The 24,410-nt window shown below is 38.9% G+C and overlaps 3 protein-coding genes across 4 annotated transcripts; 2 read left to right on the top strand and 1 right to left on the bottom strand.

Annotated features, from left to right (window-relative positions):
• The first annotated feature begins 377 nt into the window (after positions 1 to 377).
• actr8 (actin related protein 8) lies at positions 378 to 8,072 on the top strand. Its single transcript, XM_061056920.1, has 13 exons — positions 378 to 670; positions 2,121 to 2,291; positions 2,388 to 2,498; positions 2,735 to 2,839; positions 2,993 to 3,166; positions 4,384 to 4,477; positions 4,628 to 4,760; positions 5,265 to 5,418; positions 5,522 to 5,617; positions 5,754 to 5,894; positions 6,004 to 6,304; positions 6,416 to 6,579; positions 6,849 to 8,072. Exons 1-13 carry the CDS (start codon positions 536 to 538, stop codon positions 6,990 to 6,992), a joined length of 1,923 nt encoding a protein of 640 aa, XP_060912903.1. The 5' UTR covers positions 378 to 535; the 3' UTR covers positions 6,993 to 8,072.
• On the bottom strand, positions 7,654 to 11,551 carry selenok (selenoprotein K). Of its 2 annotated transcripts, XM_061056922.1 has the most exons (5): positions 11,397 to 11,551; positions 10,798 to 10,888; positions 10,091 to 10,165; positions 8,235 to 8,330; positions 7,654 to 8,028 (listed from the first exon to the last, which is right to left on the bottom strand). In XM_061056922.1, the coding sequence occupies exons 1-5, from the start codon at positions 11,413 to 11,415 to the stop codon at positions 8,025 to 8,027; spliced, it is 285 nt and encodes a 94-aa protein (XP_060912905.1). In that variant the 5' UTR covers positions 11,416 to 11,551; the 3' UTR covers positions 7,654 to 8,024. The 2 variants fall into 2 exon arrangements, with proteins under 2 accessions (XP_060912905.1, XP_060912904.1); XM_061056921.1 differs by lacking the exon at positions 7,654 to 8,028 and having other exon boundaries at positions 8,216 to 8,330.
• Positions 11,552 to 12,368: 817 nt separating this feature from the next.
• si:rp71-17i16.5 (phosphatidylinositol 4,5-bisphosphate 3-kinase catalytic subunit gamma isoform) lies at positions 12,369 to 24,368 on the top strand. The gene is made up of 13 exons (XM_061057486.1): positions 12,369 to 12,461; positions 12,609 to 12,860; positions 13,078 to 14,249; positions 14,826 to 15,483; positions 16,467 to 16,532; positions 17,729 to 17,954; positions 18,731 to 18,825; positions 19,432 to 19,575; positions 19,695 to 19,785; positions 20,975 to 21,105; positions 21,382 to 21,493; positions 22,131 to 22,288; positions 22,774 to 24,368. The coding sequence occupies exons 2-13, from the start codon at positions 12,615 to 12,617 to the stop codon at positions 23,029 to 23,031; spliced, it is 3,357 nt and encodes a 1,118-aa protein (XP_060913469.1). The 5' UTR covers positions 12,369 to 12,461; positions 12,609 to 12,614; the 3' UTR covers positions 23,032 to 24,368.
• The last annotated feature ends 42 nt before the right edge of the window (positions 24,369 to 24,410 follow it).

Raw genomic sequence — 24,410 nt, 5'->3', positions numbered from 1 at the left:
CGTACAAGACTAAATCAAACATGTTATGCACCCCAACAGTGTTAGGTAGAGGAACCAATAGACCATGTTCTCTTATACAATGTCGGAAGTATAAAAGAGAAAGAGAGAAGTTTAAAATGGAAATCAGGAAGTCTGGAGAGGAGAATTTCACTTGTTTTCTTACTGACTTGCTCTTGGATTAGGGAGCTGAATGTGCTATGAAAAAGAAATAGAGCTTATCAACAAAATGTACCTGCAGAACTATTTTATTTATTTTATTATTTTACAAAGGGTTATGTAAAAACTACGGTTCACACTTCAACATAGTGGGTGGCACTAATGCACCTGGAAGCTGAGTGCCACCCGGCAAAAAATACAAGCGAAGAAGAAGAAGAATTTACCACGTGACCAAACACGGAAGTAGAATCTATCACATCCAAAGCAGCACATTTAGACCAATAATTTAGACCAAGGTCTGTTATGTGGTCGCGTTTTGACGCACTTGCCTAGAAATAGTATATTGTTTTTACATGTTTGATGAGTTTGAGCAAGAATCATGACTCAGGCTGAGAAAGAGCAGGACAACGGGAAGGAGAAAGAGAAGGAGCGAGAGAAGGAGAAAGAGAAGGAGCAACAGCGAGGTGTGAAAAGACCCATCGCTCCACCGCTCATCCAAGAGCCCTTACACGAGGTGAGACGGGAAGTCAAGTGTTGTGATTTTCCTTTAATGCTCGTATTCAAAGCGTTTGCTGAATGTTAATCCTGTGTTTCAGTGTTTTGGACTGGCTCCATATCAGCTGACCACACAGGAGCTCAGTGAGCTGAGCTGTGTAGTGGTGTTTGATGTCTCTTGTAATTAAATGACCTTTTTTGTTTGGTTAAAAATATATGCCTTGCTTCCCCTTTCTGCTATGACCTTCTTTAGAGATAGATAACATAACAAATTACACGTGTTTCATCTTTTACACTTTTTTATAAAATGCAATTTGCCAACAAGCCAGCTCTGGCAAAGAAAGAAAAGAAAAAACAACAATGTTCACACAGTAAGATTTAAAAAATAAAGAAATGTAATTAATGCTTTGCAAAAATAATCCCCCTTTGTGGAGACTTTAGCCAGACAAAAAGCGTGGAAGCATTGCACTCAATCTGACAAGGAAAGGTGATGTACTCCTTAGTGTCAAACATTTCTGGGTCGGTGTACACAATTGCGGATCTTTTTACTCATTTATAAATAGTTTTGCACCAATCACATCTCCATTCTCAATCTGTTTTAAACTAATATCCAATATCATCATCTGTTTTTATATTTAATACTGAAATGATAGGTCTAAGGCATCCCTTGGCATACACCTTTCCTTTTGTAAATGGTACAAATCTTAGAATGAACCGAGCTTTCATGCAATCTTTTCAATTTAAAGCTGGAGGTTCATTGGTTCAAAAGACTGTTGAACTTGAAATAATATAAATCTTAAAGAAAAATGATTGTCTTTCCTGAACATTTTTTATTTGAAACTATTAAAGGGCAACGTGAACATTGAGTCAGCACTGGAAAGAGAAAGAAGTCATTTGTTGAATTCCCTTATTTAGTAATCTGAGGTTCACTTCAATAGTCCCAGTGCTCTGATTTGATGCAGACAGAGAAGATATCAGACACACCATAAACAGAACAGACATAAGGAAAATTACATGGCAGGTATTGATAAAATATATACACTATTAATACAACAATCTTAATAAATGATGAATAAAAAAACATGGAAAAAGTAAAAACATGATGTAATCAGAAGGGTTGTGGCGGTTCAGAGGTCACAGTTCGCTCTGTGCAGGGGGTCACTGTTCGATACAAGTTCGGTTCATCAGAAAAAATGCAAGAACAAGTTATTTTTTCTAATTTATTTAAAACTGCCAGCAGTGCAAGTTACAGTCTGTTCCATTGCACATTTTCTGTTATATTTTTTTCCTTTCTTTGTTTTACTGAATTTTCATAATTTTCTTTTGTGGCCTGCCTGAATAAACATTTTTCACCTTAGAAATAAAAATGTTTGAATGCTTGTTAATCCTTTCCACTAATACTACATAGCATCATGATCCACCAGTACAACAAATTGCCATGACCTAATACATATATTCCTCTTTCACAGCAAATACAGAGCAACTTTGTAGTTGTTATCCACCCTGGATCGAGGACACTCCGCATCGGGCGAGCAACAGACACTCTGCCGGTGACGGTGCCACACGTTATCGCGCGACGACACAAGCAAAGTGGACAGCCCAGATGTGAAGACGCCTGGCTGTTGAGGGACGGTCTAAATGTACGTCGCTCACGCTCAGATATAACCATTATACTGTCTTGTATTTCCTATCTCCACTGTACTCTAATTCCTCGTTGATCCTCTTCTGTGTGACAGAAACCTGAGAGTAATGAGCAGAGGCAGCATGGGCTTAAAATGGTCGACCAGGCCATCTGGTCCAAGAAGATGTCAAATGGGATACGAAGGACACCAGTATCAGCTGAACAGGTGTGCATCATGAAAAAGAAACGGGAAGAGGAAGAATTGTTGTATATGTTTGAAATAGTCAGGCAGCTAAAATGTGAAACAATTCCATGCTTATCGAAAGGGGATCTGGTAAAAATAAAAATGTATATTGAGGAACAACTCGGCAATTTTGCTATGACTTTGAGTATTTCTGTTTGCAAAACAATGTGCAGGAAATAATAGAATTCTTTGGTGTGTGTGTGTTTTTGTGGGTTCAGGCAAGAGCTTATAACTGCCAGATCCGTCCAGCAGTTCTAGACAGCAGCACCCGGGTGAGGTGGACAAACACAGCCCACCATCCTTCTCATCTGGTAGGAGAGGAGGTCAGTGAGTATCTCATGGCTGAGTTTATGATTAAGGAGATATTAAATTAGGACCTCTACAGTCCATTTCCTCAACTCTTTTTCTTCTACCCTGCTTGTTCATTTTCTCCCTCATGCTCAACCCTTCCATCTTTCCATCCTACCGTCATGCAGGCTATTCATGTGAATCCAACCGACTGTTACAACATCCACTGGCCCATTGTGAGAGGTCGGCTCAATGTACATGCAGGCCCTGGAGGCTCACTGACTGCCGTCCTGGCTGACCTCGAGACAATCTGGAGTCACATCATTCAAAAGCAGCTGGATATCCCCATCAAAGACTTGAAGGTAGAAGCAACCTCCTCACCTCTCCATAACAACTTTCTTCTAAGGACTCTGCAACATGTTGACAGAGATGAAATGAAAGAGACATAATGATGAAATGTTTTTATAACTAAAGTTAAATTATGAATTATATGACATTTTTCAGCACTTTGATGTAAAAATTTGATCAGTGTGAGGCAGAATGTAAATATTTAAAGTTAAAGGAGCAATATGTAACTCTGACACCTAGTGTTTAAAATAGGTACTGCAATCCAAGACATTCAAAACATTGGATAGAGCTGCCCCTCATTCCTCCTCCCTAAAGTCAATGTGCACACAGGTTGCCATGTCAAAGACACTGAAGCTTCAGTGTTTAGCCAGCTCTGCATCGGTTTTATAACTTTTCTCTCCGTTCCTGCTCGTGGTGCTTATTAGAGAGAATGCAGTGGCTTTTTCGGTCACACTTCTTCTTCCTTTGGGAAGAATCCATTCTATCAGAACCATTTCACTTGCCGCTTCCATCGCTGCAACACCTGTTTAGTTTTCCATTTGCATGGCATACCGCTGGGGGTCCAAAACAGCCGTGTGGAGGTGCCGCCTATTCTCTAGTCAAAACAAAACAAACCAATCTGTGCCAGATTCAAAAAACGGAAACAAACTTGTGACATAGGAATGGGCATTTTACAAAATATGGTTCAGATTTTATGTGGATCAATGAGAAGATGGGTTCTGCCACTTACCAGTCAGCATTTTTTTTCCCGCTAAAAACTAAGACTTAAACTCCTGGTCCCAATCAGGTTATGAGTTTAAAGTAAGTTACCATGGCGATCAAGCTGGGGTAAAAGAGAGCCAGCTATGTGACACAGAAAACTCTGACTTTAGGCTCAACTGACCCAGCTTACTCTCTTATGGCTTGGTAGCATGTTTATGTTTTCTGTTGCTGGAATGCCAAAGCATCAGCAGAACTTTTTAAACATCTACATGTCGATTTCAATACATTATTGAGAGTACTCAGATTAAGTGTCAGTTATTGTCGGTATTGATAAGGAAAATGTATTTCTATATTAGTTTCAATTAAATCTTAGAGAAACCCATTCTTAATCAGGATGACTCCTGCTGCTCTAAGTTTAAGACATTCTTATCACTTTTAAGAGCTTTACAAAGAAAGAAAGAAAAAAATGTCAAAGCTGTTTTGTATACTTTCTTACATGTTTGCTTTGCATTTTGTTCCTGGTTATCAGTATTACAGATGCATCTTATTGGTCCCAGACATCTGCAACAGGGAGCACATCAAAGAAGTTGTCAACATGCTGCTGCTTAATATGGGCTTCTCAGGTAATACATACTTATATATACTTATATACATATCAAAAGTTCAATTCTGCCTCATCATATTCGTGGCAAGCTAAGGAACTATGGAGACTGTTTCTTTCGACCATCATCTAACCCCCTCTGCGTCTGTGTGTGCATGTTGTCTTTGTATAGCTATCATAGTGCACCAGGAGTCGGTTAGTGCAACATTTGGAAGTGGTTTGAGCAGTGCTTGTGTCGTGGATGTAGGAGACCAGAAGACAAGTATTTGCTGTGTAGAGGACGGAGTGTCACATCGTAACTCCAGGTAGGACCGAAGAACTTTTAATTTATGCTTCATCTATGAACCAATTTATTCATCCATTTTTGTACACATGAGAAGCTGTGACACTGATAAGTAGGAGTTTTGATTTTTTTTTAAATGATCTGTTTCTCATGGATTGATGGGGACATCTTTCTTGTAGTTTAACATTTAGTAATTCTATTAAAAATAACTTAGCATAGAGTCAATGAGAATTGTAATGCCACGTTGAGTAAACAAACAGAAGGGGGTAGAAAGAAATTCAGAACAAATCTGTAAAGTAGGGGCGGGGGGGGGATACATGTGCTCAGCAAATACCACAAAGAGATCAGATGATGTGCTGGCACATCAGCCTTCTCTATTGATTTGTAGGAAAGAAAAACATAGTTGTAGGCAAAGCAGAGGAAAGGTCAAATTTAATTCAAGGTCATAGAATTTCTGAAAAAGAAAAAAAAAACAGTGGACCTACGTAGTGTTGAGTTGGATGTTTGTCTGTGTTGCATTTCACAGGCTGTGTTTAGCATATGGGGGCTCAGATGTGACCCGGACTTTCTACTGGCTCCTGCAAAGAGCAGGTTTCCCCTACAGAGACTGCCAGCTGTCCAGCAGACTGGACTGTCAGCTCCTGCAACACCTGAAAGAGACCCTGTGCCATCTAGATCAAGTGTGTATTCATCAGGGGATTGGCTCTGTGTGTTTACTGTAGCTCAAATGTTGAACAGTAAAGCATTGTACAGATGTTTCTCTGCGGTTCTTACTCTTAACAGGACATATCAGGACTACAAGATCATGAATTCCAGACACGCTTTCCAGAAGCCCCAACTCTTCTCTACCAGGTTCGACTAGGGGACGAGAAATTACAGGTGCTTTGCTCAAATAATTCAAACTGAACATTTGTATAGAGTGCTTTGTGGTCTCGCATTACTCTCATTGTCTAGCTCTATTTGTGTCCTTCCCACTTTTCTTTTTCTGGTAACAATGTATGTTTGCAAATTGTAGGCACCTATGGGTCTTTTCTATCCGACTACATTTGGCATTGTAGGCCAGAAGATGACATCACTCCAGTGCCGTTCCCAAGGTGACTCAGAGGATCCTTATGACGAACATTACCTGCTCGCCACACAGAGCAAACAGGACCAGGTAACACACGCGTTCATTTAAAACATAGAGTTAAATTAGAAGTCCTTTAAACTGTAGTTGATTGATGATTCTTGCGATTTTTAAATAGTCTCTAAATTTTCTTCACCAGTCCTCTAAATCTGCTGCAGACCGGAAGGCTGTTCCTAGACCAGGTGGAGGTTTGGATGGAGACATGAGTGGTCAGGGGGGGATCGGAGATCTCTCTGACCTGCCCAGGGGCTGCAGTAGTGGCGGAGGGACTAAAGGGGAGGTGGACCTTGGGACTGCACAGGGGGACTGCCTTATTGGGGCAGGAGAGGTGGAAGAGCCCCTGTCTGCTCATCTCTCCAGGAAGACTGCAATCATAAGCCAGTTTGAGAGCAGGGCACTTGGCCTGGACAAGGCCATCCTGCACAGCATTGACTGCTGTGGTAAGAAGGACATAGTAGGCCTAATTGAAAAAAAAAAAAAAGGAGCCAAAAATGGAACCAGGTGCTGCACCTTTTTTTTTTTTTAGCTCACGTTTTCTTTCACATCCACAGCGTCAGACGAAACTAAACGCAAGATGTACAGCTCCATCCTGGTGGTTGGAGGAGGGCTCATGTTTTCCGGTGCACAGGAGTTTCTGCTTCACCGCATCATCAACAAGATGCCACCGTCATTCAGAAGACTGGTGGACAATGTGGAGGTTATCACACGGCCAAAGGTAACCTGAGATACGTTGCACATACTCCAAAAAACTGGATCTAGATCTTTAGTGCAGGGGAAAGTAGCTTGGTGTTCAGTGGCCTAGATAGATACTTTATTGATCCCGAGGGAAATTCAAAGTATATTATACTAAATACTAACTATATCTATACAGAGATGAAGGTGTAAGAACAATACATTCTTAACACAACAAGCTGTTACGACTGGTGGCAAAATGCTGTAAATAGCTCTTTGAAAGAACTATATTGTGATATTTATACACTACAGGACATGGACCCTTGGCTGATATCGTGGAAGGGCGGAGCAGTGTTGGCATGTTTGGACACCACTCAGGAGATGTGGATCCACCAGAGGGAGTGGCAGCGCTTCGGTGTCCGAATGCTGCGTGAGAGAGCTGCCTTCGTCTGGTGATACCAAACAACGTTTACTTAAATCTAAAACTTTACCTGCTCTTGAGGTGATCCACAAAATCATGGTATACATGGTTTAAGTAGGCTAATTCTTCTTGCACATGCCATGACAGAGGATTCTTGTTCTGGAGTAGGTCAAAAGATAACCATGAAGAACTCACCTACTAAAAACTTACAAGTAGACAAAACAGGGCTGTGGAATAATAAACTTGTTTTTCTTAAAGCAAATGTTTGAATTGGGACGCTCTGAATGGTGGGAAGGTATTTGATGAAAAAAAAATTCTGCACCGTAATGTGTGACAGGTGCTTCAGAGGAGTGTAAAACTTAAAGACAATGAGAAGAGCTCCTGTACTCTCCTCTCAGTCTATTTGGTCTAACCGACCTTCATTGGGTACTTGGGAGGTATTTGATGAAATCAGAAATGCAGTACATGCCTGCTAACATTTTGAAAAATCTTACTATCGTTTTGTTGTTGGGTGTCCGGTTGCCATCAAATACCTGAATATGGTCATTGTTAACTAATACCTTTTGGATTCTGGTGTTTTTGTTTATACTTTCATTTAATGCTTCAATGTTAACTGATGTCTGGATCTGAACAAATAAACCGGTCAGTTTGATACAGAAACAGTTGCATTTTATTGAAGCAAAGAAAACTTAGGAGCACATTTGAAAAGTAGACAGTTTTAATTAAACAGCGTTACACAAAACAAACTACCTTTATGATTCATGATAGAGGGGTTATGACAAAAAGTGACACACTAGGAGACTGATGTCTGGTGGTGGAGGAAAGTTTAAAGGGGCAAAGGCAGAAAAAAAACAGAGGGGGGGGGGGGGGGGGGGTGATGTGGCTTGCTGCTGTATCAGCCGTTCTGGACCCTATGAGTAGGTCTTCCCAGAAAGGCGTCAAGAAACTGCTTGTGGCAGCGGCAGCAGATGAAGGGGGGGCTTCAGCACTGATGTCACATTCTCTGTTAAGATCTCAGGAAAAGGACACTGTGCCCGGCCCCACGCCTACACTGGACGTGTAGGCGTTTACCTAAAGAGACGCGAGAGTTAAGTTATACAATGGAGGAGTCTTTTTTTTCAATTCATGTCTAAATATCTGTTGAATAATGAAAATAAAGCCTAAACAACTGTAAAACATAATCTGACTTCATGATACATGTTTCAGAGAAAAGGTCTTAGATATCAACAAAAGGTTTATCTGACAGTAATGTGGAATTAAGAAAATAAATAAATCACCTTCCTCATCCTCCTCCACCCATTGGTGGAGCGTTGGGACCTGCACCGTGGTTTATTCTTCCAATACTTCTCCTGCCACCGGGGGGACCTGGAGGACTACAGAAAAAAAAAAGGAAAACAAAGTGAAAAGGAAGCGGATCAAGGTGAACCAAATGTCATGATGGCTACTTCTCATCATCACTACAGTCTTCAGTTTTACAAGAGGGGATTTCTTTAATCCTGGCTACTATGGTAACCGACTGTATACTGCACAACCACCCAGAACCAGGGGGTGGGTTTCCCCCCCTATAATTTTCAGATTTTAATCAGTTGTGGAAAAAAGTGCTGACTTCACTTATTCTTTTACCTGACAGCTGAGAATAAAAAAGGCTCGTAGAAATACTGAAGGAACATGTAATACTGTATATGCAAACTTGTTGAACCGTTAAGTAGAAAGAGGAGTGAAACCCTGTAGTCACAGCAGCAGTGTGAAACACATCATGAACACCTGGATGTGTTCAGCCGTGGACGCAGCATCTGAGCATGAGTTCCTCCTGTCATTTTCTCTCTGGTGACCTAAGGTCATAATAACACTTCAAATTTCAAACAGCATAAAATCCAGACAATGAAAGATTATTGAAGGTGTATACCTACATATCTACCTGGATTATACTTTAATGTTTGGTCTGGATTTGGTGCCAAGTTGTATCTTAAAGTGCTTGTATTTCAACTAGGGACATCAAGTGATTTTATTCACATTTCATCACTGAATTTTTTATGTTTAATCATGACTGAATTGCATTTTTAATAGCATGTTTGAAATTACATTAAGCATTTGAAAACAGTTTATGGTAGGCTTTTATTTTGAATTGTTGTACTGTTTTAAGACTAACAATATTTTAATTCCTGTATGAATACAAACCGGAATTTATTTTGAAATAAAATAAGGAACCTCCGGTAGATCGAAGGTTATGACATTAACTCAATTCTGACTAAAATGTCTAGGATTTTTTAATGAGACATTCAAAGGTGCAGCAGGGTCGTTCTTTTCCATCACTGTGACTACAGGAAGACGTTACAAAGGATAATGCCTACTGTGTGCCTCAAGGGACAAAATAGCACACAATTTAAAAAAATTAGTGCATTAATTTGGGACCTTAATTATTCATGATTTAAAAGTTAATTCTGACTGCCATAATTGTAAAATTAAGCAACACCAATTAGAAAATTAGATAATTGGTCTTTATCAGAGATTCTGCGATTATTCACTCAGTAAACCTCAACCAAACACAGATAAGAATGAAAGTAAAAAACTATTTAGATTCAAGTTTTGGCCAAAATCTGAAGTGACTTTTCACATACCCTTTGCTGGAGACAGACAGATACTTGAGGGTAATGTGTGAATCATGTGAAAAGACCCTTTATTATGCAGTTGTCACGTTAGACATAACAAGGAGGAACTGGGAGTGAACTGAGTGGCAAGAGTAAACAGAAATAGACACTAACATCGGTATTTACATGTCATAATTATTATTGTCATAGCCATCTGTTATAAAGACCTGTTCCACTTAACCACATTTTGCGTCACTATTTGTTTGTGCAAAAGAGCAGTCAAAGAATCATCAAGCTGCCTTTTAGAGGTATGCACATAGAGGGTGAAGAAAACCTTGAAAAGTTACAAAAGAAAGATAACCTCTGTGGGGATACTCATCTGTGGTGGGGTTTGGTTTGTGTCTATTCATCTAATTCAAAGAAAACCTGGATATGGCTCACCTGCTCTCCATAGGATGATATTCACATCCAAAATAAAATGTAAATGCTTAAAGAGGCATGTAGTACATTTCCCAAATGTTTAAAACAGTGGAGGAATGACCTACCCTCTGCCATCACTCATGCGTAATGAACCACCATATCCGTCCTTTGTCATGTCAGGGTGAATCATGGTCTTAAAACTGGAAGAGGAAACAAAAGATCAGAGTAGATGTCAATGTTACGTGATCAATGGCAGTCCAAAACTGCCATTGATCTCAATACTTGACAAAATACATGCAAGAGAAGAACAAATCTACCATTGTGGGACTTCACATACAAGTAACATGTTACACATCAACATCTTAGCACTGTGAGTATAATGGTTGAGCACTTGAGACTCAGAGATACAGCAGGTAGTCGTTCAATAGGAATATTGGTGGTAGGATCCCCAGCTACTCCTGTCTACATGTTACAGTATCCCAAACTGGGCAACATACCCAACTGCAATTTGCTCTCTAATGAACAGCCTATGAACTATGAATGTGTTGGAATATTATCTAATTAATGATCTTGCATGGCACTTGATCTGCAATTAAATGATTGCAGATAATTTACAATTCATTTACATGGGCTACATTTTTATGAAGTTAGAATGCTGGTACTAACGCGTTATACAAAACCCTGCTGAACAAAGTAAAGCCTCACAGAGACACCAGAATGGTCATTTGACTATCTTACTAGTCCACCTGTTACCTTAGGTAAACACTATCTCACAGAATCATATTCATATTTCATCTCTAGGCTTTAACTCGTGTGGATGATGGTGACTTACAAAAGGCCAAAAAACTCCACTGCTCCCCAGAAAAGATCGACCAGTAGGGACAGTCTCCATGGTGACTGAGTCCTGCTGTTCAGGACCTGACCTACAAGAGAAAGAGGTTAGTGTATATATCACTATTATTAAAGACTATTCACAATTAAGTAGAAATGCTTATAGTGGTATTTAGTACACATAGGCATGTAACCAATCAAAAGTGATAATAGTGACAAGCATCTTATCAGGGTCTCACTTCTATAGTGTCATAAAGATAATATAGTATTTTAACAACAATTAAGTATGTCTTAAGATGATTTAGAGAGAGGTCTGTGACATCGTCTAATATTCAACATAAGGTTAGCAGACTTTAAAGCCTTCCCCTTTAAAGTTGCACTCGATCAACGTAAATATTTATATATCAATAATTCTTGCTACGCACCTCCAGGCAAGCTAAACATGCTAATCAGCTTGTCTGCTAGCTACATCCAGGCTCTGTTCTGTTACAAGTTACTATCACAGAGGTGTGTTAAAGCTGACATGACGGAAAGGAGAGACATTAACCGAGTCAAGCCTTTACTAAGATAAAAACAATGTTGAACAAACGGAACACTTACCGTTGGAAACGTACACCATTTTTAAATCACGTAGCCGTGTTTACAGAAACGCACAGGCTACTCTCTAATACACGTATCGTATCCGCACAGGATGTACAACAACCCGGAAGTAGTCTTCTTCTTGGGTTTTAAATGGGCCGATCGCAACCAACGTTACACGTGCATACCGCCACCTACTGAATGGGAGTTTGCAACATCAGGGATCTTGATTTTAGAGAAATCGCTTTTTTTAATCATCATTTTCATCCCCTTGGTTGCGGGTGGCTTGCCTCAGTCTTGAGAAATGGTAACGGAGGTTGTACATCCATGGAGGGAGCTCAGAGTAGAGGAGCTGCTCCTTTGTATTGGGAGCCATTTAAGGTGGTGCATTGAAATTAAAATGACTCACCTCACCTCATCTCGTCTCATTATTGGCACAGGATTGTTTAATTTTGTGCAGAAAAAAACCCTGCTTCAGACTCTGTGTGTGCTAAAATAAAGAATCTAGCATCTATTTTATTTTAGCACACACAGAGTCTGAAGCAGAAGCTATTTGATAATTCAAGCCTGTTTGTGTCCTTGTGATCTTTTTAAAAGAAGAGACACAACCAGCTGAGCCAGCTGCTTTGGCTACAGAAACCAACACCTGTTTAATGCCAAATAATTACAAGAATGGGTGGCCTAGTTTTAAGAAAGCATCCTTTTGTTGATAGTTGAGTACTGTATTAAAACAATGCTAAGAAAACAGCAGGTGAGCACCTGACAAACATGCAGGGTTTTAGTTCCCTTTAGGGTCCATCTTTGCAGTGGCAAATGTGTAAAAAGAGATACTTGTACACGTTATGAGCTAATGGTAAAATGTCAGAGGCTACAAGGGAACAAGGAAGTCAAATGTTTGTCATTGTAATTAAAGGCTCTGTGTTTATAATCTCTATGCTGTTGTTTGTTTGAGGAATGTGGTACATAAGAATGAGGAAGTCACAAAGCATATTCCAAAAAAGGGAACACATAGTCTTTAACATTCAAACAAGCACAGATTCACACGGACTCCACCTTACAATCTGGTCACACACAGCACCTGTTGTGGTAAGATTTATTTTTATTGATATGCTTTATTAACATATCCGATCTGCAATGTGAATACACTTCTTTACCTGTGAATCTTACAACAGAGAGATCTAATATGATAATCAGAGTCATATGCACTGACTGAGTTATAACTCATCTGGTTAGGAATCAATGGATCCGGCTCAGCCCTGGAGCCAGCCTGCCGGTCAACATGCTTTTCACTGTCTTTCTGGGATGTTGAGCCAAAGCTGCTCAGAGAACATCTTGAAGTTTATCTGTGAATTCCAGCCTGGGTCTGGTCCACCTCAGGCATCTGGGGATAAGGATGAGATTTACAATATGGATTGTCAGTCAGTGTCAGTCATCCTCCCTACACAGTGCAGCATCTACCAACTGCGCTTAGGCATCTGTATGCTGGTAAGCAAACACCAATCATTATTATTATTATTATTATTATTATTATTATTATTATTAATAATAATAATAATAATAATAATAATAATAATAATAATAATAATAATAATAACAATAATTGTCTTAGAAGTTAACACACTTTAAATTTGAAAATAGAGCTAATTGGATGGTCTTTGATAAAAAGTGTCTGTTTTCCCGACATTTGTCTCTATGCCTTTAGGCTCAGGAAAATAATTGCCATCCTGACCCACTTGCCATACTGGATCCAGAGAAATACACTCTGCTATATGCCAGAGGGGAAGACTGGTATGAGGCCTATGATGACAGTGAGGCTATCAGGACATTAGACATTCCATTGTCTCATGATGACACTGGGCAGCTCTCAGCACACATAGTGGTAAAACCGCTCTTGGCAGTCGATTTGGAGGCCAAGATGAAACAACAGCAGTGCCTGTCTTACCTGACCGGGCACAATCTTGAAGAAGAAGCATCCGACAGACTTGGTGAGCTCACATTCACTCGCAGGAAACTGGCAACCCCGAGAACACAAGAGCTTAAGAAACGGGATGATCTGTTATACGCCACTGAGCCTTGGGTAACACGTGTCCCCATTCCAAATGACATGCAGGACTACCCTAACGTTAAGCTCCCTGTCACCCTCCACTACCTGAGCAAAATCAGCTTCAGCATTCAAGTCGATATGGATGCAACACCAAATGTTCTTTTGAAAGTTTTTCAAAGAGTGATGGCCAACCAGAAACTTTATTATGACACTTCTGAAAACCTGGTTTTGAAAATCTGCGGCAGGGAGGAGTTTTTATCTGGAGATTACCCACTCAGGGATTTCCTCTGGGTTAGACAGTGTTTGAAGAACAAACAAGACCTCCACGTCTCTGTGGTCCCTGTGTCACAACTTGTTGATGAGACCGTCAAGTCTATTGACTGGCCCCTCATTGATGGTTCCACCGGTCAGTTCAGCTCCCAAGAAGACCTCCGCCTCGAGGGAAAGGATTTGGAGGACATCTTTAAGATATCGTTATGGGACTGCAACAGACAACTTAGAGTCAAATTGATCGGCTTCGATATCCCGACACTTCCAAACAAATGTCCTCAATCTGTTTATGTAAGAGCCTCTATACTTTATGGTAACAAGGTGCTGTCTTCAGTGTCCTCCGTTTCCAAGAGCTTCGCAGATGAAGTGCTGTGGAATGAGTGGTTCGACTTTGATGTTCTCCTCAGGGACCTGCCGCGTGGATCCAAGCTTAGTTTCACTATTAATGCCAGTGATGGTGACAACTCCATAGTGAACAGAGATTCAAACAAAGTACCAAACTCAGAGAGAGGAAAGGGGAAGGTGCTCTACTTTGTGAATCTTCTTCTCATCGATCACAGGTCTGGTTCTTTATACATTTATTTTTCAAGTGCTTTACTGTATTGTTTAGGTATTCCAAATGGATCAGTGGTTCAAAAGCAAAGCTGTTTTCAGTGGGTCGCAAATGTAGGCTACCTAGAGGAAAAAAATGTTTGCAAGAAAAGTGATGAGTTTGTTTTGTTTAATCTTTGTTTGTTCTATTAGGCTACATGTTTTCTTCCATCTAAGGTTGAAACTGCCCCATTTTTTATTCAATACATTTTTCGGGTTTGAAAATTGTTAGAAGACTGGTTCACAATTTCTGATTAAGGACGTGGTGGTGGACCTATGGCTAAACCAGTTAAGACCCATTGCTATTAATCATGTATTGTTTAACGAGGCAGAAATTCAATTTTAAAAAAAATACAAACACAAAAATAGGATCGAGCTGTTTGGGGCTGATTATTAAGGATTTCAGAAAGTAGAAAAGAAATAGCAAAACAGAGCTTGTATCACAACCAAGGGCTTAAATTACTGCTATTGTTCAAAAAGATATATATTAAGAACAACATTGTTTTGTCAATCAATTATTATAAATCTTTCCATTCACCCTGCAGGTCTGTTCTCAGCCAGGGCCCCTTCACACTTCACATGTGGTCAAATCCTGACCAGGAGGAAGAGGCTATCACCTACCAGGCAGAAAAACTGTCCTCTGCTACTAACCCAGACAAAGCGGACTGCATGGCTATCAGCTTCCATCTCGACCACTACAGCGTCCCTGTTGTTCTCCCAAATAGATTTGGCACTGCTGAAAGCTCTGACAGTCCAACCTCCAGCCTGAACTTGACCAAATCTACTGCTTCCTCTTATGCAGTCCCCTATGCACCCTCCTCACCTCCTTCCACCTCACCCAGTGCAGATTCTTCCTCTTTGCATGAAAATGCTCCACAAGACCCCTTAACTGACACTGTAGGATCCACACCACGTGTTCTTAGGACCAAACGAGTCGGTGTGAAAAGATTCCAGCAGGACAGCTTCTGCAATGCCTCCATTCTACCTCATTACCTGCGCAATGTTGATTGGATGAATTGCAGAGTGGTTGAGGATGTGCACTTGCTGGTGGAGACCTTGGACCCTGAGGAACTGGATGTAACAGTGGCCCTGGAGCTGTTAAGTATGGAGTTTGCTGATGTGACCGTCAGGAGGCTAGCAGTCAAGAGATTGGAGAGCCTTTCCAATGATGATGTATTGAAGTATTTGCTGCAGCTGGTGCAGGTATGTGTTTCTCTCCAAACAGACGTGGAAAATGTGTCCCCTGTTTATCTGAGAGAAGTCAGGACACGTTTCAATATTATGCCATTCCTTAATACAACCACCAAAAAAGAGACCAGTACAGATATGTGTTTACAGAAAAATATCTACATTTATAAATTTGGCCATGATTAGGCCTACAAAATGAAAAATAAAAAACTTCAAGTAAATTATATTAAAAACTTTCCCATAGCAAAAATTGTCAATGGAGCAAAACATCCCAAGCTAATGTTTGTTGTATAGCAGTCATACTGGTAAGTGAAATATTGTAAGTACAATAAATAAAAATATGTTGGGCTGTTCAGCTTAATTTTTCATTGTTTTAATTTACAAATTTAGAGGTCTGACTCTTCTCTTTGTTTAATTAAGTACATGCAGTAAACCATGAGCAAGCAATTGGGCAACAGTTGAAAGAAAACATGTCTGGGTAAAATCCTTGAGTACAAACAGACTCATTGGTGAATAGTCAGGGAAGCGGTGGTTTTAAGTTCTATTCTTGATATTGTTGGGTAGAGAAGATAATGAAAGTGAATATCCTAAGTGTTTTTAGGGTTACAGATAATTTGGTTCAGCTTAGCAAGAAGTGCTCCAAATGGATCTTCATTTGGTACCATTGTGGCTTTTATCAGCCAAATATATGTCAAATGTCATAGAAACTATTGAGAAGAAAGTATATAGTATATATATATATTAAAATAAATATATGATATACATATAAGCAATTGCATGTCCCCAACTAATTGGTATTGTTTTTTATAAAATAGGCAAATTAATATGTTGCATTTTCATGAACAATATTGTGATCCTGTTTATAAGCTTGAGGTTTGTTTGTTTTTCATCTTTGTAATTTATCAAGTGTTCAGGCCTTCATGGAGACGTTCTGTGAGGCCGGAATTGTAGCATTCATAGTAAAAAATGTTCTTTTCATTTATGTTTTTTTCACACAGACCCTCAAAGTCGAACCTTACCATGACAGTTTCCTGGCTCGTTACCTGATCCAAAGAGCTCTGCGGGTGAGTCAAGCAGCACCCTAATTCTCCCTTGTACACAACACATCATACTAAATCTGAATTTGTATTCAAATACGTTTTTTATTCTTTGTTTTCAGAATCAGAATCGGGTTTTATTGCCAACTACATTTACACATACAAGGAATTTGACTTGGTGTGTTGGTGCTAAACAATTAACAAGGAAATAAAGCAGAACTAGCAACAACTTAAATAATACAGAATAAGAAGATATTACAATATATAAAATAGAATTTAAAAATGTAAAATATAAAATATAGAAAATAAAAATCATAAATAAAAAACACAAAATGTACAAAAGGTGTAATGTAGGAGCTGTGTAGTGAACTATGAGAAAAAATACATTTTTGTACGACAAACCCCATCTATCTTGAATATCCTCTACATGTTGTTCACTTAAACAAGATACTTGTGTACTAATGAAAATGATGCGCTTCAGTGAGGACTCCAAACTGTGCAGGTTTCTATTAGCTAATAGCTATTCATGTAGTTACTCTCTTCTAGCCATAGCACCAGCCATTTTTAGGAGCCAGTAAAAACTCTCAAGTTGAATATTTGATCCGTTCCAGATTTCTCACATTTAATGACAGTCCCATCCATGAACGATCTAAATTACATTTTAATTCAAAGTCACATCACCAACAGCAGTACCAACTCTTATGTCAATTATCCAATGTCAAATTTTCATCCTTTGATTGAAGTACTAATCTGAAAAGATTGACATGGATTACTTGTCACAGTCATAGTGCCACCTATTGTTAACAACCAGTACTACCTCATGCACAATGTTTAATTTGCTCTCACCTTCACGTTTACTGACAGCCATGTGTCAAGATTTCAATCTAGAACTGTTCTATTTAGTTAAATCTCTTGAGATGATGTTGTGAATTGGTGCTAAAATCCACGATTTGATTAAACTCCATCAAGTAGTGTTTATACTTTTACTGCAAGATGACAAATAGTGTCCAAGTTTAGAGCTGCTCTGTACTTCTTCATTGAATTCGGTTTATGTGACAGAGAAAAAGAAGGACAGGGAGACATTTTGAAAAGAATACATTTTGTCAATCACTTCAAATTCAAGAATGTATTTTTTTTCAGATTTATTGACACAAACATGTTATCTGTATCTGTACCATGCTCTGACTCTCTCACCCAACATCACTTGTCCTCCCTCATTGCAGAGCAAAAGAATTGGACACTTCTTCTTCTGGTATGTCCGCACCGAAGTGGCAGGATGTCCTTACTTCCGCCAGCGCATGGCTCTGATTCTTGAGGCCTACCTTTTGGGCTGTGGTCAGGCAATGATTGACAGCTTTACCAAACAAGTCCAGGCTGTGGTTTCACTACAGGAGGTTGCCATAATGATCAAAAAATTATACCCTGACTCAAAAGACCTTCCTACTGCAGGTGGGACACATAAAAAAAAAAAGTCAAAGTGTTCGCAGTTATCTGTTTTTTTAGTGTAGCAACTTTTATCAAGGTCTCCAGCGCAAACAAGGGTGTAGACTTTAGGAGGCAGAGCTGGGCTATATCCCAACAATAACAGTAACATGCTTCTAAAGACATCTCCCTAGCAATAGTTTTGTTTTGAAAATTAAAATATACATCATGGATAGCCTTTATTCTGTCACTGTTGACACATTTCCAACTTTTTTATTGCATCTGCACTTCTGTCCATTTCAGTGTGCTCTCTGTCCCTTTTCTCTTCCCCTTTCTCCTCCTGGGTAATAATGTCAATTCAATTTGAATAAATATTCACTGCCCTTACATATCTAGTTAAACTGGGACATTGAAGTGATACTTAAACCCCTCAGCATGTTACTATGTGATATAAAAGGCGTGACTGGTGTCTTGTCCACCGGTGAATCTTGACAGATGACAGCTGAGATTGAAACAGTCTGAGTTATTGATGTAATCACAGCACCTCAGGACAACATTTTTAATTCATAAAAAAGGTTATGCATTCATTTATCCTTAAGTGTGTTGTACATTGTAATGTTTATTCCAGGGAGATTACTTTGGTATTTTTTTTATTTATTTAATCAGATGTGTGAGAGTTTTTTTTTTTTTTTTTTTACATTTTTCCAGTTCTCTGTATCTTGCAGAAATTAATTCAGTTGAATTTATTATTATTATTATCATTTTCTTTGTGTTTCCACTTTTTCTTGTTGCTATTGTTTTAGCTCATCTCAAGGTTCAAGAGCTTCTTAGAGACTGTGATTTGCCAAATGAGTTCCTGCTGCCCTTGGACCCCCGCATTAAAGTCGGGAACATACTGGTGAGTCCTGCTGTTGAATGTGTTTGTTAAAATTGTGGGAGCAAAATGCCTTTTTAAAGTATTTAGAACATATACAATGATTAGGTACTGTACATAGATGACATGTTTAGAGACAAGGAAAAATAATTTGATGTATTACTAATACATTTACATATTAATTACTTGTAGTCATTGCAGTCTTTTAACTTTTCAAAGCTACTCTTCATGTCACATTTACCTATTCCAACCATATTCATACACTGATGACAGAGGCTGCTCCAACAGTACCATTGGATTCAGTACAGATGGGAATTACTGCTCTTTTTAGTGGTTTTGATCAAACACCTCTTCATTTTGTGGTATTTTGGCAACTGGGAAATATTACAGCCCATATAATATTCTGCACCCTTACAGAACTATCAGATGAAGTTTTCGTTTATGAAATAAACCCCAACTGATCAAGGGGTAGAAGCTTATAGTCTAGTTAAAATCTTCAACCTCATCACTGACTGTAAGATGTTTGATTCAGAAAATATTTTTAGTGCCTTAAAAACTTAGTAAAACAAACCCTCTCTCTCTTTCTGTCTCTCTCTCTCGTGCCCCCCCCCCCCCCCCCCCTCTATTTAGCTTGACACATGCAAAGTGATGGCCTCTAAGAAGAAGCCACTGTGGCTGGAGTTCTGTCCCATGCCATCTCCAACTCCTTCTTCACCTGTGGGAATCATTTTCAAACAGGGGGATGACCTCAGACAGGACATGCTGGTCCTCCAGGTCAATGAGATGTATTTTCTTCATCAATAACTCCTCTTACAGCAAACACAGGGTTTAATTTTGGTGAATGTGTTTTATCTTTGGATATGTGATGCCTGGCACTGTATCTTCCTGTCTAGACACTGGCAGTGATGGATTCCATCTGGCAGGAGAAATCTCTGGACCTTAACCTAATTCCATATGGTTGCATCTCAACAGGACACAACATAGGTATTAACCACATTATGGCTCAAACAGGGGATGTAGTCTATTAAGATTTTTAGATATCGTTTCCAGAAGTTGACTCTGCAAACCTGCAGTTTATGAATTAAATATATCTAACTCAACTCCACCAAAATGAAGAGAAAGAGAGGGGGGACACCAAAAACTAAATGTGAAAAGAACTTTATTTGTGTTGATATAAAGCTTTTAGAGAACAGAAACCCTGTGCTATACGTTATAGCATAAGCATTAACATAAAGTAGAAGCACAGCTATCTCTTGTTTAGTGAACGCTTTATCTGGAGAAGGGAGCACAACAGTTAATGCTTCTTCTATACACAGTATAAATACTGTATAGGGCTGTTGAAATGAATCATTTAATCGATGCATCGCAATGCAGACTAGAAGATTAATGCATCGATGCAGGGACAGGACATAATCGATGCTGACGAGGGTTAGAAAAAAGCATCTGCTAACCGTTGAGTGAGTTTGTTTTACCTAAACACACACGGTGGTGTGTAATGAAAGTAACGTAGGCTAACAGAGGGATTTGTGACAGAAAACAACATAAATTGAGTCCCGGTCCTGTGCTTGCTGACTTTATGAGCAGAGTCTGTTGGTCCTGCACGCTCAGACCACAGTGCTCCGCTGCAGGCTGAAACGGCTTGACTCTGTGTCTCTTTAGCCGACCGCAGCACAGATTAACATTTTCTTTACAGCTAAAGGTGTGTTTAACACACAGTGACTTAAAAACATCTTTCGCTTGTATAATAAACTAAACACACAAAAACGTAAACTTATTACCTATACTGTAGGCTACCTATATAATGTATTAATTTTAACTTACAATGTGAAGATATTGATTATGAAATTGATGTCTAAAGCACTTTATACATTTTACAAAAGGAGTTCATATTTATAAGACTGTTTGTCTTTGTTCATGAAAAAGCAGCCATGTGCAGTAATATAGAAAATTGAGGATGAATTGTGATGCATCGTGATATTGAATCGAATCGTTGACTGGATAATCGTAATCGAATTGAATCGTAAGACCAGTGAAGATGCACAGCTCTAATACTGTATATGTATATGTTATTTTTGACATGATCAAAACAGCACCTAGGACACAGCCAGGGTATCCATCGTAGCGTGCAAAACAAATTAAACAAACTTTCACAGTAAAAGGTTTCTACTCACAGGCATGATTGAGATTGTGAGGAATGCAGTGACAATTGCTTCCGTCCAGAGGAACCATGGAGGAACAACTGGAGCCTTCAGAAATGATGCTCTCTTTGAGTGGCTCAAGTCCAAGTGTCCCTTTCAGGAAATCGTAAGTAAAATGAGGTTCTGTTTAAATGACAACAAAAAAAGCATTTTAAAGTGGACATGTCTTGTTCCCAAAGGTACTTGTGCATAATCTTTGAATACTCTCATAATCTTGAAAAAATGTTGATCAAGTGACATTTATTCTTTTCCCCTTTTTTTCAAACGTAATGTCCTGCATGTACCTAATTGCAGTGTTGGTTACAGATGCATGAGTGAGAGCAAATTATGTTCCTTGTTTGCAAATATTAAATTACGTTGTTTTGATCTAATTAACCGACAGCACTACAAGACGGTGGAGAGGTTTGTGAAATCCTGTGCCGGTTACTGTGTGGCCACTTACGTATTAGGAATAGGAGATCGACACAATGACAACATCATGATAACAGATCAAGGTATGCACACTTATAGCATGAAAAAACCTCCACTCTAAATGCTGATTGCCTGTTTACAGCCCGTGAAGTCAACAAACAAATAAATGACTGCACCATATTAACACTGCATAATAAGGATGTGCTGGCACCACAGACAAAAAAAATCTCATGCAAAGCGCATGTGGGGTGAAGTAGAAGGTCATTCAAACAGTAGAAAGTTGCAGGACTATGCGTGGGGTCTTTTTGTAATGATCAAATCTTCAAAACACAGAAAGATATTAGTGTCTTGTCAAAGCACCATTATCAACCGCAGCAGGTGCTGTGTTGGACCAAACATGCTTTCAAAGGTTCTGTTCAGGGCATGGAGAACATTCTTTATCAAACAGGACACTACTGATTCTCCTTTGTTATCATAAATAGCACCTTGCAAATATTCTTTAAAATGTTTCTTCTACTACTCTAGGAGTGAATCTTTCATGACACTGTAAAGGTGTTTGATAAGTGGATAAAGTGTTACAGGCAACTAAAAGAATAGATTACATAAACCTCAATATCTGTAAACAAATTTAAAAAAGGAAGAACTACATGGAAAACAATGAATCATGAAACTTGATGTGTAGACTTTTCTAACAGAAGTTAAATTTCCTATTCCTCACAGGAAACCTGTTTCACATCGACTTTGGTCACATCCTGGGGAACACGAAACACTTCCTCTGTGTGAACAGGGAGCGTGTACCATTCGTCCTCACCCCGGACTTTCTCTATGTCATGGGCAGAGTCAAAGGTGGCAACAGCCTCTACTTTCAGCAGTTCATGGTGAGAAGACCTTAATATTAGTGTATATGAAATGTTGTTTTCATTGTGTGTGTGTGTAAGTGGTTATTATTTTAGTAATTTGAGTCAAAGGACGAGTTGCTGTTTTGTATTATTCTTACTTTTAATAAAATGTCTATTTATAAAAACTAACAACAGCAAAACATGAAATAATGATCCTGTCCTGTTCTCCAGCACCGATCAAAGAAAAATAATTCCTCAAAATAAAAAATTGTGTGTGACAAGTAGTCTTTACAATTTTCACCATGCTGCGACAATGTGCAATGAAAAACTTCACTCAAAAACCCAATAACAGAGACACATCTGTCTATTTAAGGAAATTGCTTTTATGGAATGTGTGATTATGGGATTGTATAAGCAAAACCACTGTTCAAATATTATTTCCTATTACCTGCAATGATGCATGCTTATTTCATTATGTTTGTTATTCTCCTCTTTCTATCGTCTTTCCCTAATGCTCATTTAAGGACACATGCACCCAAGCGTACCTCTCCCTGCGCTCCCACTCTCGCCTGCTGGTCACTCTCTTCTCTCTCATGCTGCTGACTGGTATCCCAGAGCTGAGTGCTGCAGAGGACATGCGCTACTTGCGTAAAGCACTTCAAGAGAAACAGAGTGAGGCAGATGCTAAAGAGCATTTCCTAAAGCAAATATCTGTGTGTGAAAATCAGGGTTGGAAAGTACAGGCCAACTGGTGGATCCACATGGTGGCAGGAATCAAGTAGACTGTTTGTGGTTTTTAAAGTTAAACTGCTTCAGGACTGAAAATACAAAACACACATGTAACAGTTGTTTTGCTTTTATTGGTCATTCTTATTTTATTTTAGTTGTTGCTTTGTTCTGTTGTTGTATATATGAACCAGAGTTGCAAATACATTTTTATTCATATTCCACACAAAGAAAATCATACCTGTAGCACTTCTATATTGCACCCTATCGCAAATGCCCTACCATAAGTGGAGGGACCACATTGAGAACGGCCCTTTTATCTTTAAATACAAATATATTGATATACTTGTTAAATGTAACATTTTCAAATGGCTGGAGTTCGATCCATTGTTATCTGACACATGAAATATGATTAAAGATTTTTTGGGGGCAATTTACCTTTACATAGGACAGCTGAAGAGAGACAGGACATTTTGGGAGGAGAGTAAAGGTTGACATGCCGCAAAGGGCCAAGGTTGGATTCTAACCCACCGCTGCTGCAATGAGGACTACATCCTCTGTACGTGGGGGGTGCGACATAACCCCCAAGCTATCCAGCGACCCGATTTGAGATGATTTGATCTAAAATGATCTTGGGTAGACAGCTATGTGTAGCACCAGGAACTGTAAAATCTGAATTTGTTACAATGGTGTTCCACAAGGTTCTGTCCTAGGTCCTAGGTCCTTTTCTTTTTTTATCTTTATATTAATGGTTTTGTGTCAGTTGTTTCTGATTGTAAAATTTAACTTTATGCTGATGACAAAAAATTGTATTGCACTGCTTATCATGCACAGTCTGTGAGCCTTCTCTGCAATGCTGCTTTTCTTTTAAAGAAGTTCCAATGACCAAACATAGGTTAGATTAGTGCAGAGAAAATTAAATACATTTTCCAGAGCCAAACATAAAGATTTGGAGAATCTCATCATCAATACTAAAGGTGGCACCAATATTGAAGGAGTAACAGTATATTAATACCTCAGTATTTGGAGTGATGAAAAGTTACTATTTTAAAACCATATATCAAATTTAGTAAGTGAACTTCATCATACTGTAGAAAAACTCTGGTTGAGGCAATTTTTTTATCAGTGTTAGATAAGAGTGAAATTTTATACAGGCATGCATCGGCTGCAACTTTAAAAGCCGTTGATGCAGTTTCCATTCTGCGATTAAGTTCATTACAGATGATGCTTACAACACTTGTCACTCAAACATGGCTGTCTTTATGTTATGTTTGCAGTTGCAGAAGATTTGAAAAAAAGTTATTATTATATGGAACCCTATTATTATCATTCATTGTGCATAACATTATCTGTGACCAAATACAAATGTTATTAAATAATATGCATAATGAAAGAGTCGGCTTCTCACTATTTAACTGGTCTCACACATCTTTAT

The sequence above is a fragment of the Labrus mixtus genome, chromosome 15 (assembly GCF_963584025.1).
Source record: "Labrus mixtus chromosome 15, fLabMix1.1, whole genome shotgun sequence".
Taxonomy (NCBI): domain Eukaryota; kingdom Metazoa; phylum Chordata; class Actinopteri; order Labriformes; family Labridae; genus Labrus; species Labrus mixtus.
Note: the sequence above shows the minus strand (reverse complement) of the source record. Positions and strands in the feature narration are given on the sequence as shown.

Excerpts from the sequence above, each read along its gene's own strand:
- actr8 (XM_061056920.1), top strand. The coding sequence starts at position 536 with ATGACTCAGGCTGAGAAAGAGCAGGACAACGGGAAGGAGAAAGAGAAG. Across the intron at positions 2,292-2,387 it reads TGTTGAGGGACGGTCTAAAT|AAACCTGAGAGTAATGAGCA; the intron begins GTACGTCGCTCA and ends TCTGTGTGACAG. Across the intron at positions 4,478-4,627 it reads GCTTAATATGGGCTTCTCAG|CTATCATAGTGCACCAGGAG; the intron begins GTAATACATACT and ends GTCTTTGTATAG.
- si:rp71-17i16.5 (XM_061057486.1), top strand. The coding sequence starts at position 12,615 with ATGGATCCGGCTCAGCCCTGGAGCCAGCCTGCCGGTCAACATGCTTTT. Across the intron at positions 18,826-19,431 it reads TTAAAGTCGGGAACATACTG|CTTGACACATGCAAAGTGAT; the intron begins GTGAGTCCTGCT and ends CCCTCTATTTAG. Across the intron at positions 21,494-22,130 it reads CATCATGATAACAGATCAAG|GAAACCTGTTTCACATCGAC; the intron begins GTATGCACACTT and ends TATTCCTCACAG.